At 46.3% G+C, this 13,756-nt stretch overlaps 1 protein-coding gene across 2 annotated transcripts in view; it reads left to right on the top strand.

Moving 5' to 3' along the window:
- The window catches only part of Lars2 (leucyl-tRNA synthetase 2, mitochondrial), a 56,366-nt gene that overhangs the window by 23,857 nt on the left and 18,753 nt on the right, over window positions 1-13,756 (top strand). For both annotated transcript variants that reach the window (XM_048334655.1, XM_048334654.1), the window contains exons 6-11: window positions 630-719; window positions 3,314-3,457; window positions 6,871-6,978; window positions 7,911-8,070; window positions 9,842-9,946; window positions 12,014-12,129. In XM_048334655.1, the coding sequence (XP_048190612.1) occupies window positions 630-719; window positions 3,314-3,457; window positions 6,871-6,978; window positions 7,911-8,070; window positions 9,842-9,946; window positions 12,014-12,129 (723 nt within the window). The remainder of the gene's footprint in view (window positions 1-629; window positions 720-3,313; window positions 3,458-6,870; window positions 6,979-7,910; window positions 8,071-9,841; window positions 9,947-12,013; window positions 12,130-13,756) is intronic.

Genomic DNA, 13,756 nt, shown 5'->3' with positions numbered 1-13,756 from the left:
CAGTTCAAGTCCCAGGACCAGCACTGTGTTCCTCTTTTTTTTTTTTGCCAGTCCTGGGGCTTGGACTCAGGGCCTGAGCACTGTCCCTGAGCTTCTTTTCACTCAAGGCTAGCACTTTACCACTTGAGCCACAGCACCACTTCTGGCTTTTCCTGTTTATGTGGTGCTGAGGAATGGAACCCAGGGCTTCATGTATGCTAGGCAAGCACTCTACCACTAGGCCACATTCCCAGCCCTCTCACTTTTTAGTTGGTGGAAACACTGTAGTTTGAGCTGGGTTCTGATGGCTCATGCCTGTTTTCCTAGCTACTCAGGCATTTGCTCTGGAGGATCATAGTTTGAAGCCAGCTTGAGCAGAAAAATCCACATGACTCCATCTCCAATTAATCAGCAAAAAGCTGTGCTGAAGACGTGGTTCAAGTGGTAGAGCCCTAGCTGTGAGCAAGCCAAGCAAATGTAGGCTCTGAATTCAAACCCCACTGTCAAAAAAAAAAGTTTACTCTAAGTTAGAAAATATTTGTGCAGTCTGATTGCTTTTAAAAATTGGATCGTGGATCGCAAGGATGATATATTCATTGTAGGGGAATGCTTACAGAGGCCTATACATACTGTTTTTTCTTCTTTGGCAGGAAATTACCACGTGTTTTCCAGATTACTACAAATGGACTCAGTACCTCTTTGTTAAACTCTATGAAGCTGGACTTGCCTATCAAAAGGAGGTAAGTTAAAGTCAGTGCATGTCCAACTTCAAAAAGCAAAACAAAACATCCCCATCCCTTTAGAATATGTTGTTGTTACATGGGAAGGAAATCAGTCCTGATTGCACAATAGCCACAGCAGTGGCTCCTACCTCAAATTCCCGAAATTGATCACAATAGACTCAAAAAGTAACTACTGCCAGGCATTGGTGGCTCACACCTGTAATCCTAGCTACTTAGGAGATCTGAGGACCAAGGTTCAACGCTAGCTTGGACAAAAAAAAAAAGTTCCTAAGACTCTTAATCTCCAATTAACCAGTAAGAAAGCCAAAAGTGGAAGATGTATGGCTCCAGTTGGTAGAGTGTCAGCCTTGAGCAACAACAACAAAAAAAAAAGCTACGAGAGAACCTCAGGCCCCGAGTTCAAGACCCAATACTGACATACACATCAAAACTAAAACAAAACCAAAAACAAAAACCAGTGGCAGGGAATGTGGCTTAGTGGTAGAGTGCTTGCCTAGCATGCCTGAAGCCCTGGGCTTGGGGTGGTGGTGGGGTAGACAAGAGCACCCCCTTGTGGCCTGGACTGGGAATTTCACTGCCCACAACCACAGCCACCCGTGGTTCAGTTTAAAATGCTGCTTGCTGCCTTGGCTTTTACTGAGGTCCACAATGATTTCCGCACCAGCCGTGCCAATGTGAACAAAACAGAGGAAACAATGCTGGCCTTATTGACCAGTGGCCCCTTGAAAGGGCTCATTAGGGGCCCCCAGAAGTTTATGGACCACATTTTTGACAACCCAAATAGTCAGTATGTAGTCTTTATTCCTGCCCACATTTTTTTTTTTTTTTGATCAGTTGTGGGGCTTGAACTGAGGACCTGGGCTGTGTCCCTGAGTCTCTTTCTGCTCAAAGCTAGAACTCTACCAGTTGAGCCACAGTGCCACTTCGGGTTTTTGAGTGGTTAGGTGGAGATAAGAATCCTACAGGGACTTTCTGCCCTGGCTGCCTTCAAACCATGATCCTCTGATCTCAGCCTACAGAGTAGCTAGAATTACAGGCGTGAGCCACTGGCACCTGGCTCCTGCTTGCATTTTAAATCACAAGCACTAAAATACTTGATTTCCTTAAGCATATACAGTATTTAATATTGTATATGAAATATATACTCTAATATTTAATATTAAATATATCTAATGCTTAATATGTTAATATATTTAATACTTTAAATATACTTAATGCCTTTAAAGGTTATATATTTATACTGTTACAAAAATTATAATATGCTTAATACTTTGGGTATATTTAATACTTTAAATATATTTGATACTGTTCATATAATTATATTATTATGCAGATTATAATGTGCTTGATACTTTAGGTATTTTAATACTTTAAATAGACTTAATACCTTCAGTGTACTTATATTATTATGTGGATTAGAATATGCTTGATACTTTAGGTATATTTAATACTTTAAATATATTTTATATCTTTAATATATTTATACTATTATACGTATTGTACATTTGTATACTTATATATTTGATACTTTTAATATATTTAACATTCAAATATATTTAACAGCTAGTACTTAAATATATTTAAGTATATTAAGTATAACATTGTATATTAGATAGTTAATATTGTATATTAGATATACATTGTAATCTCCAACACCACCAAAAACTACATATGGACTATAAATCTAAAACCTTGAAGTCACTTTTTCTCCATTTGTTTTTCTTTCCTGTACTCAAAAAAAGTAAGTAGAGAGATAATGGAGAAAAGAAAGAGGGGGAAAAAAAAGAAGTAGGACTGGGAATGTGGCCTAGTGGTAGAGTGCTTGCTTCATATACATGAAGCCTTGGGTTTGATTCCTCAGTACCACATATATAGAAAAAGCCAGGAGTGGTGCTGTGGCTCAAGAGGTAGAGTGCTGGGCTGGGGATATAGCCTAGTGGCAAGAGTGCCTGCCTCAGATACACGAGGCCCTAGGTTCGATTCCCCAGCACCACATATACAGAAAATGGCCAGAAGTGGCGCTGTGGCTCAAGTGGCAGAGTGCTAGCCTTGAGCGGGAAGAAGCCAGGGACAGTGCTCAGGCCCTGAGTCCAAGGCCCAGGACTGGCCAAAAAAAAAAAAAAAAAAAAGAGGTAGAGTGCTAGCCTTGAGCAAAAGAAGCTCAGGGACAGAGGACAGTGCCCAGGCCCAGAGTTCAAGCCCCATGACTGACCAAAAAAAAAAAAAAAGAGTCTCACAGAGTTTCCTGCCCAGGCTGCCTTCGAACCGTGACCATCAGATCTCAGCCTCTTGAGTAGGCTGGTGATCAACCACTTAAGCCACAACTCCACTCCCTACTTTTGCTCATTAATGCTGATGTCTTATACCTATAGATCTAGCTACTCAGGAGGCGGAGATCTGCAAATTAAAGACTGAAGCCAGCCCCGGGCAGGAAAGTCTGTGAGACTCTTATCTCTACAAAACTACCCCCCCCCAAAAAAAAAGCCAGATGTGGAGCTGTAACTCAAGTGGTAGAGCAGCAGGCATGAGCCCCCGGCACCCCGCTAACCTTGAATTTTTGTGCACATCTTTTGTCTTGTGAATACTCGCAGGCTCTGGTTAACTGGGATCCAGTGGATCAGACGGTGCTGGCCAACGAGCAGGTGGATGAGCAGGGCCGCTCGTGGCGCTCGGGCGCAAAGGTGGAGCAGAGGTACCTGAGACAGTGGTTTCTGAAGACCACCGCCTACGCAAAGGTGAGGGTGGGCCTGAGGTTCCCTCAGCCATGCCTCCCCTGATGATAGGCAGCCCCAAGGCCTTCTGGGTAGCAGGAGCCCTCAGCCATGCCTCTCCTGATGATAGGCAGCCCCAAGGCCTTCTGGGTAGCAGGAGCCCTCAGCCATGCCTCAACTGATGACAGGCAGCCCCAAGGCCTTCTGGGTAGCAGGAGCCCTCAGCCATGCCTCCCCTGATGACAGGCAGCCCCAAGGCCTTCTGGGTAGCAGGAGCCCTCAGCCATGCCTCACCTGATGACAGGCACAGCCCCAAGGCCTTCTGGGTAGTAGGAGCCCTCAGCCATGCCTCTCCTGATGACAGGCAGCCCCAAGGCCTTCTGGGTAGCAGGAGCCCTCAGTGATGCGTCACTTGATGACAGGCAGTCTCAACATAGAGGTCTTCAGTGGGGCTCTTTTCCCATATAATTTATTCAGAATGCATGGGAAATGCTCACTAGACTTCGTTAACCACCCTTGTGTTGTTCCTTGAAAGGGCAGGGAAGTCAGAGAAGGGGATGAGAAAAACAAAGCTGAGGTCAGCACCCCCTGTACCATCTGGGCAGTGTGAACCCCTCTCTGCTGACAGCTGGGGCCCGCTGTGTTACCAGGAAGTGGAGCCAGGTCATCCTGCAGACCTATGCGAGGATTCTGTAGTCTGTAGCTCACATGATCAGAAAGGCCACCTAATTAGCTCTTTTTTCTTGACCTCTGCCTCTAGCTGGAAATGTAATAGCCTGACGGGAGGGACATTATTCTTTCAATTGTCAGCGGTGAGTTTTGAGCTGTTCAGCAGAAGCGCTTAGTTACCATGGCAACTCCCCCGGTTCTTGCTGAACCCCTGTGCACATTGATTGAAGGAGCTGCTTTTGGAGGTCAGCACAGAACATCGGGGGGGGAGAGGAGAGCACAAGGCCATGGGGCTGGCAGAAAGCAATTTTAGCGCAGCTCTGGGAGACCTTGGTGTTATGGCTTTGCCATTCTGTGCTGTTGAGAGTTCCCAGAAATCTGTGTGTGAGATATATGGATGACATCCCAGGACTGGAGACAAAACTCAAAACAGGCTGTCCTTAACGAAAGCATAAAAAAGCAAACCCAAGAGGTTGAAAAGAAAACTTGTAGCACCAAAGTCAAATTTTAGAAAAGAAGCCATTTGGGCTGGGAATATGGCCTAGTGGTAGAGTGCTCGCCTTGTATACATGAAGCCCTGGGTTCGATTCCTCAGCACCACATATATAGATAAAAGCCAGAAGTGGCGCTATGGCTCAAGTGGTAGAATGCTAGTCTTGAGCAAAAAGAAGCCAGGGACAGTGCTCAGGCCCTGAGTCCACGCCCCAGGACTGGCAACAAAAACAAAACAAAGAAAAGAAGCCATTTAATCAGCATTGTACAATACCTAATCAAAAATTACTTGTCAAAAAAAGGGAAATTGTGAGCCACAATCAAGAAAAGAAGTTGCCCTAATCCTAACTACTCAGGTGGCAGAGATCTGAGGAGTCAGATTCAAAGCCAGCCAGGAAAGTTCATGAGACAGACACTTATTTCCAATTAACTACCTTAAAGCCACAAGTGGAGCTGTGGTCCGAATGGTACAGAGCTGTGGTTTGAGTGCACAAACATATATAGTTGGTTAGCTTCATTTGGTCAATGTATAAATTTTCTTTTGGTATTTTGAAATATTTATGAGTTAGGTTAGGTCCTACCCAGACCTCCCTCCAGAATTATTAGCATATGAAAACATTCGAATTTCCTCCATATGAATTAGCATATGAAAACAATTCAATTTCATCCATCCATGAATCTTTTGTCTTCCTCTCCATTATTTGACTATTTTAAGCAAGTACCTCCTGCAGAAGTTTTCTAGACTGGACAGTTCAATCAAGAGAAAACCTAAGAGGTGGTTTCTACATTCCTACCAGAGCAGCAGATCAGAATTCAGTTTCCTTCCTTCCTTCCTTCTTTCCTTCCTTCCTTCCTTCCCTCCTTCCTTTTTTCCTTCCTTCCTTTTTTTCTTCCTTCCTCCCTCCCTCCCTTCCTCCCTCCTACCCTCCCTTCCTTCTTCCCTCCCTCCCTTCCTTCTTCCCTTTCTCCCTCCCTCTGAACAGAATTCCATCTTCCTTCCCTCTTTCCCTCCTTCCCTCCTCCCCTTCCTTCTGTTCTTCCTTTCATATCTCTCTTCTCTCTCTTTCTTGTGCCAGTCCTGTGGCTTGAACTCAGGGCCTAAGCACTGTCCCTGAGCTTTTGTCTTCAAGGTAGTGCTCTACCACTTGAGCTACAGCTCTACTTTCACCTTTTTTGTTAGTTGGAGATAAGAGTCTCACAGAGCTGGGCACCAGTGGCTGAAACCTGTCATCCTAGCTACTCAGGAGGCTGAGATCAGGGGATCGCAGTTCGAAGCTAGCCCGGGCAGAAAAGCCCCCATGAGACTCTTATTTCCTATTAACCACTCAAAAGCCAGAAGTGGCTCTGTGGCTCAAGTAGTAGAGTGCTAGCCTCAAGCACAAGTCTCAGGGATAGTGCCCAGGCCCTGAATTCAAGCCTCACAAGTGACAAAAAAAAAAAAAAAAACCTCAAACTTTTTTGCCTGGATTGGCATCAAACTGAGATCCTCATCTCTCCGCCTCCTGACAGGCTAGGATGACAGGCATGAGCTACCAGCATCTAGCCAGAATTCAGTTTTCTGTGGCAGGGAGCAGGCTAGCCTGCCCAGACCCTGTCAGTTCTGTAGATCACGACCTTCTTTTAGTTCCTAAACTATGAGACATAACACATTTATGAAAGATAGGAATTACAGCTAGGTGCTCATGGTTCCCAACTGTAATCCTAACTACTAAGGAGATTGAGGTGTGAGGATTGAGGATTATAATCCAGCCTGGGCAGGGAAATCTAGATGAATTTTATCTCCCAATTCACCACCAAAAAGCTGGATATGGAGCTGTGACTCACTTGGTTGAAAATGTCAAGTGAGCCAGGAGCCAGGCTCATGCCTGCCATCCTACCTACTCAGGAGGCTGAGATCTGAGGATCGCAGTTCAAAGCCAGCCTGGGTGGGAAAGGCCATGAGACTCTTTATCTCCAGTGAACCACCAGAAAACCGGAAGTGGCGCTGTGGCTCCAGTGGTAAAGCATTAGCCTTGAGTTTAAGCCCCACAACCAACACACATAACACAGAGCCAAATGAGAGTAACAGACCCTAAGTTCAAGCCCCACCGGTAGTGCCCCCCCTCCCCCAATGGAGGCACTGATGCCAAGCTTTTCTCCTGGGCTCAAGTTAGAAGTCTATGTTTTTCAGCCAAAGTAGTGTAAGTAACTCTTACACTAGCTTCCCAGGCCCCAAATCCTTGGGTGCCTTTACTAAGCACTGTCTACTTCTCTCCCTCTGCTCTTTATTCCCACAGGCCATGCGGGACGGGCTGGCAGACCTTCCAGAGTGGTATGGCATCAAGGGCATGCAGGCCCACTGGATCGGGGACTGTGTGGGCTGCCATCTGGACTTCACGTTAAAGGTGACCACCCACCTGCAGTGTTAGCAGCTCATGCTCAGCAGATCCCCAATCTCCTTTCGCAGTTTGGAGTTCACTGATGAATCCAGTGACTCAGATCCACAGAAACACTATTCAACAGGAAGACATTGATTATAGTGCACATATATAACCTTTTTCCTTTCTTCTGTCAGTCGTGGGCCTTAAACTTAGGGCCATAGCTCTGTCCCTGAGCTCTTTTGCTCAAGGCTAGCACTCTACGACTTGAGCCACAGCGCCACTTCTGGCTTTTTCTGTGTATGTGGTACTGAGGAATCAAACCCAGGGCTTCATGCATGCTACGCAAGCAACTCTACCACTGAGCCACCTTCCCAGCCCACATACATAATTTAAAATTTTCTAGTAGCCACCTATTTTATTTTTTAGGGCAAAGAAACAACCCTAATTGAGGTTGCCAAAAAATATAAATACATAAACAAAACATTAAGATTTCAAAGCGAGACATTGGTGGCTCACCGCCTGTCACCCTAGCTACTCAGGAGGCTGAGATCTGAGGATCACGGTTCAAAACCAGCCTGGGCCTGAAACGCTCTTAGACGCTTATCCCCAACAAACTACCAAATAGCCAGAAGTGGAGCTGTGACTTAAAGTGGGAGAGTACTAGCCTTGAGAGAGGGACAGCATCCAGGCCTTGAGTTCAAGCCCCATGACCAGAGTGCGCGCGCGCACACACACACACACACACATGTGCATGCGCACGTGCGCGTGTCAACACACAAAATTCATGATAGAGCACAGCACTGCCAGGCCCCATCTTAGTCCCCTGCCCCTTTGATGTTGAAGACAGAGGCTGTTACCATTGGAACCAGGCGGAAGAGCCAAAGGATGTGGCTGAGGCGTCACACTGCCCAGAGGGAGGATGGAGAAATGAAATAACGTTCATTTCCTCCTGCCAGGTTGATGGCCGAGATACTGGAGAAAAGCTGACAGCATACACAGCCACCCCCGAGGCCATATATGGCACCTCCCATGTGGCCATTTCTCCCAGCCACAGGCTCCTGCATGGGCACAGCTCTTTGAAGGAGGCTTTTCAGAAGGCCCTGGTACCTGGCCAAGGTGAGCTGGCAGATCCTAGAATAGGCTTGGGGACAGCAGTCCCTGACAACCACGGTCCTGCTGTGTATCTTACATGTGCATCTGTGCATCTTACTTTTAGTCCGTACTTTTAGACTTAGTATTGTGTTTTTGTTTTGTTTTCTTTGTCAGTTTTGGGGCTTGAACCTCAGGGCCTGGGCACTGTCCCTGAGCTCTCTGTGCAAGATTAGTGCTCTGCCACTCTAAGCCACAGCTCCACTTGCCATTTTCTCATGGTTCCTTGGAGATAGAAAGCCTCACAGACTTCCCTGCCAAGGGCTGTAGACTTTAAGGGGGAGTAACAATGGGAATGATTGGAGTTTGAAATTATAAGCTTTATCTGACTAAGAACTCTTAAGGAGGGTGATACAAAGTTGCCTTCCCCACCCCCAAAGTTGCCATTTTTGAAAGAAGCAAATTGAAACATTTGCTAATAACAGGTTGAGGAAATAAACCATGGTATTGCAACTTATCTCTGGCACTTGTAATTGTTTCCTAAGCATTAAAGACCACACTCAGGCATTCAGACCAATTAGCACTTCCTAAGAGCTTGGGGCAGTGTCAGGCCTCAGGACACACAGGCCCAGTTGGTATGCCTCTGGGACACAGGTTCAGAGACAAGGTGAATCTCTTTACTTACTTTTCCTCTTCATGTGATATGCTAAAATGGAGAAGAGTTGAAATTTCATTGTTTGGAGCTGGACCCTGGTAGCTAGTACTCAGGAGGCTGAGATCTGAGGATCATGGTTTGAAGCCAGCCAAAGCAGGAAAGTCTGTGAGACTCTCATCTCCAATGAGTCACCAGAAAACCGGGAGTGGCTCTGTAGCTCAAAGTGGTAGAATGCTTGCCTTGAGCAAGAAACTAAGGAGACAGTGCCCATAACAACAAGCCTGCGTGTGCACGCATGCGCACACGCACGCACACGCGCAAAATAAGCAAATTGCTATTTTTATCAAGTTTACCTTGTCTATTCATTCCAATGAGAAATTGGCTTTTTCTCAGCTGTTTATAGGGAAAACTAGTTTTTACCCTCATGGACAATTTGAGATTGCTTTGAGGGCTTGTGATGGTTGAATATTTTCTAAAATTGAAAAACTAAAAAATGCAAGCATTTAGTCTTTTCATTTTTTCTTATGGTTAATTTGAGGATACAAATTAAAATGAGATAACTTTAATAGGAGCTTAATGGGCTAATCAATTATAAAGGACCGAGTTCCTGAGGTAAAACACTATAAATTCAACACATTTTCATATGTTATAAATTCAGAAAACATTTTTTTTTTTTTGCCAGTCCTGAGGTAGGGCCTGAGCACTGTCCCTGAGCTTCTTTTATTCAAGGCTAGCACTCTACCACTTGAACCACAGCACCACTTCTGGCTTTTTCTGTGTATGTGGTGCTGAGGAATGGAACCCAGGGCTTCATGCATACAAGGCCACCTTCCCAGCCCCATAAGTAGATGTCTGTTGTTGTTTTATTCTTCTGCCTACTGCAGGTGTTCAAAAGGCGATTCTCACATCTTTGCTTTGTAGTTTGGATGAACAAAATTTTCTCATGTGCTTGTTTCGTCCTTTGATTTCTGCTGGTGTGAATTATCTATTAATACCCTTCAAAGGACAAGTCCTTTATCAGTTAGGACAGAACACAGAAGATTTACTGCTTTTCTTCTTCTTCTTCTCTGGTCTCTCCTCGGAGATCCAGGCAGTGTGGGGTCTCAGTAGACTGACGTGCACTGTCATTTGCTGTCATTACAGATTGTTGTACACCGGTGACAGCCGTGAACATGCTCACCCAGCAGGAGGTCCCTGTCATTATTGTGGCCAGACCTGACTTAGGAGGCTCTCTGGACTCAAAAATAGGTAAATGGTTGTTAAAATGTCATCCATGTTAATCAGTTTTGCAAGTTGAAGGCTAAAGTACTGCTGGGTGCCGGTGGCTCACGCCCATCATCCTAGTTCCTCAGGAAGCTGAGATCTGAGGATCACGGTCCAAAGCCAGCCCAGGCAGGAAAGTCCATGAGACTCTTTCTTATCTCCAGTAAACCACCAGAAAACCGGAAGTGGCGCTGTGGCTCAAGTGGTAAGAGTGCTAGCCTTGAGCAAGAGAAGCTCAGGGACAGTGCCCAGGCCCTGAGTTCAAGCTCTACCACCAGCACCAAAAAAGAAAAAAAAAAAAAAAAGATCTGACCTAGTGTGTTGTGTATGCCCTTTAGTTTTCTATCTGACATGGGTCCTTGAGCAAGTCAGGAGTTTACACGGGTGACGGTAGCAGTGACTCTCCACCAGGAGATATTGTATCCAAGCTGATGGAGAGGTCCTGGTAGACACTAAGGATGTTATCTCACACCTCCCCAATGCCCCAGGACAGCCCCCCCCACCTCATTGAAGCCCATGGTGTGAGTAGAACCAAGGCTGAGTCACTACCCCTATAGAACTAACAGCTGGGGGAGGAGGGGGACGGGCGGGGAGCAGATAAAGAAAAGTAAAAAGCTGCTCTTAATGCCCAGCTCCAGCCAGAATAGCAGGTCTCCCCTGGCGGCTGAGTGATTTACTTCAGCCCGCCCTGCATTTCCTCCAGGCCCTGTGTGGGAGTAGCACAGAGTAAATGTCTGTTCAGAATGTTCCAGTGCCTTTGGGAACACAGCCCAGTTGCCATCTTTCAGCTTTTGACTGAGTGGGGTTTTCTAAGGTGCTAGAGCCATGCCCCAGGACTCAGCTCTGCTTCCTACCCCCCCCCCCCAAAGAAAACCATTTTCCTTTCCAGTGGGGGGGGGGCGGCAGGGGGAGGGAGAGTTCAAAGACAAGACCTCCTTGTGTTTACCATATTGTTTTCAGATCACAACTATTAAAAAAAGGGGGGGGGCTGGGAATATGGCCTAGTGGCAAGAGAGCTTGCCTTGTATACATGAAGCCTGGGCTCGATTCCCCAGCACCACATATACAGATAAAAGCCAGAAGTGGTGCTGTGGCTCAAGTGGCAGAGTGCTAGCCTTGAGCAAAAAGAAGCCAGGGACAGTGCTCAGGCCCTGAGTCCAAGCCCAGGACTGGCAAGAAAAAAAAAAGGGGGGGGGGAAGGAAGGAAGCAAGTTGGGTACTGGTGGCTCACACCTGTCAATCCTGTCTACTCAGGGGGCTGAGGTCTGAGAGGATGGTGGTTCAAAGCCAGCCCCTGGCAGAAAAGTATGTGAGACTATTATCTCTAATAAACCACCCAAAAGCCAGAGGTGGTACTGTGGCTCAAGTGGTAGAGTGCCACCCTTAAGCAAAAAAACAAAAAGCTTAGAGACAGTGCCCAGGCCCTGAGTTTAAGCCCCAGGACCTGTACAAAATAATAATAATACTGGTGAGGATGAAGACAATGATGATGCAGGAATAAAAGGATGAAAGAAAGAAGGAAAAAACTAAGCAAAGGAAAAAGACTTCAAGGAAATAATGTCATAGTGAAAGATGGGTCCATTAGGGTAGAAATATCTCCAGCTCACTAGCAAAAAGTTGGAAGTAGAGGTGTGGCTGAAGTTGGTAGAGTGCCAGCGTTGAGCGATAAAAGCTAAGGGGCACCACCTAGGCCCCGAGTTCAAGCCCCAGTACTGACACATTAAAAAAAAAAATTAGCCAAGTGCCAGTGGTTCATAATTGTCATCCTAGTTGCTGAGGAGGATGAGCTCTGAGGATTGTGGTTCAAAGCTAGCCTGGGCAGACACATCCATGAGACTTTTATCTCCAATTAACCATCCGAAAACTGGAAGTAGTGCTGTGGCTCAATGTGGTAGAGCGCTAACCTTGAGCCAAAGAGCTCAGGGATGGCGCCCAGGCCTTTGAGTTCAAGCCCATGACCACCACCAACAACAAAATACTTAAAAAGCTGAAGCCAAGTATGGATTGTTGTGGAGTGCATAGGAGTTAGTCTTCATTTCTTCCCTTGAACAGGGATTCCTACCACCAGCCCGGAGGATGCTCTTCTGGCGCACACACTGGGCTTGTCCTACACTGATGTCATCGAAACTCTACCAGATGGCACAGAAAGACTGTGTTCCTCTGCTGAGGTTGGTGCCCTGAGATACATGGCTAAGAACTTCCTACGGTCTGGGTGTGAGTTTGATAAGATATTCTCCTTCAGATGCAAATCAGAATCTATGCTTTTCTCTCATCCCTCATACCTAATGGTCTGGCAGCTTTACTGCCTCTTCTTCCTTCTTTTTTTTTTTTTCTCATTTATTTTTTGGTAACTGGGGACAAAACCCAAGATGTTACACTTAGGATGCAAGCTCTTTGCCACTGAGCTACATCCCAGCTTATAGCTTTGCTTCTTGTTCAGTGAAAACCTAATATTGGCCGGTGCTGGTGGCTCACGCCTGTAATCTTAGTTCCTCACGAGGCTGAGTTCTGAGGATCGTGGTTCAGAACCAAGCCTGGGCAGGAAAGTCTGTGGGACTCTTTATCTCCAAGGAATCACCAAAAAGCCAGAAATGGAGCTATAGCTCCAGTGGTAAAGCACTAGTCTTGAGCACAAAAGCTCAGGAACAGCATTAAGGCCTGAGTCCAAGCACCAGGACTTACACACACACACATGTACACACACACGGAAGAGGGTGGGTATTTGATTTTTCTTCTCTGGGTTTGGCAGCTAAATGCTGGCATCTGATTAACTCTATGGGTTTGGCCGCCACACCCCAAGGATAAGGGGGGGACAGAGCTAGGACCAGCTTCCTCATTAGCTACAGGGACACAATGTCCAAGGCCCATGGCATTTTTTGATGCCCCTGAAAAGGTTTCAATTTCTTTAAAGATCTGAAGGGAAAAAAAAACATTACAAACCTCTAGAGTCAAAAATTATATTCCTGGGCTGAAAATGGGTCTTCGTGGTAGAGTGCTTGCCTGGCATGCATGAAGCCCTGGGTTGGATTCCTTAGCACCACATACACAGAAAAAGCTGGAAGTAGCTCTGTGGCTCAAGTGGTAGAGTGCTAGCCTTGAGCAAAAGAAGTTCAGGGACAGCGTACAGGCTTTGAGTTCAAGCCCTGGGACTGGCAAATATATATTCTATTAGTTGCAGCCATAACATATGATTTTTTTTTTTTTTTTGCCAGTCCTGGGGCTTGGACTCAGGGTCTGAGCACTGTCCCTGGCTTCTCTTTGCTCAAGGCTAGCACTCTGCCACTTGAGCCACAGCGCCACTTCTGGCCGTTTTCTGTATATGTGGTGCTGGGGAATCGAACCCAGGGCCTCATGTATACGAGGCAAGCACTCTCGCCACTAGGCCATATCCCCAGCCCATAACATATGATTTTTAAGCTGGGCGCTGGTGGCTCCAACCTGTAATTCTAGCTACTCAGGAGATTGGGCTCTGAGGATCAAGGTTTGAAGCCAGCCGGGGCAGAAAAGTCTGAGACTTATCTCTAATCACCAAAAAGCCAGAAATAGAGGTGTAACTCAAATGGGAGAGCATCTGCTTTGAGTAAAAAGTTTAAGCAAGGGTTCCTGTTCTGGCTGGCCTTGAACTTGGCTCCTCAGAGCTCAGCTTCCTGCATAGCTAGGATGACAGGCGTGAGGTACTGATGCCAGGGTAATGGATGTGACTCTTAATATCTCCGTCAGGAGCAAGGCCCCGGGGCTCGTGGAAGTCCTCGTGGCAGCCCGGCCTGTCCCTCCCTGTGGTCACTCGTCAGTGAG

Source organism: Perognathus longimembris, chromosome 26 (assembly GCF_023159225.1).
Source record: "Perognathus longimembris pacificus isolate PPM17 chromosome 26, ASM2315922v1, whole genome shotgun sequence".
NCBI classification, from domain to species: Eukaryota; Metazoa; Chordata; class Mammalia; order Rodentia; family Heteromyidae; genus Perognathus; species Perognathus longimembris.
This window is presented reverse-complemented; position numbering and strand designations above follow the sequence as displayed.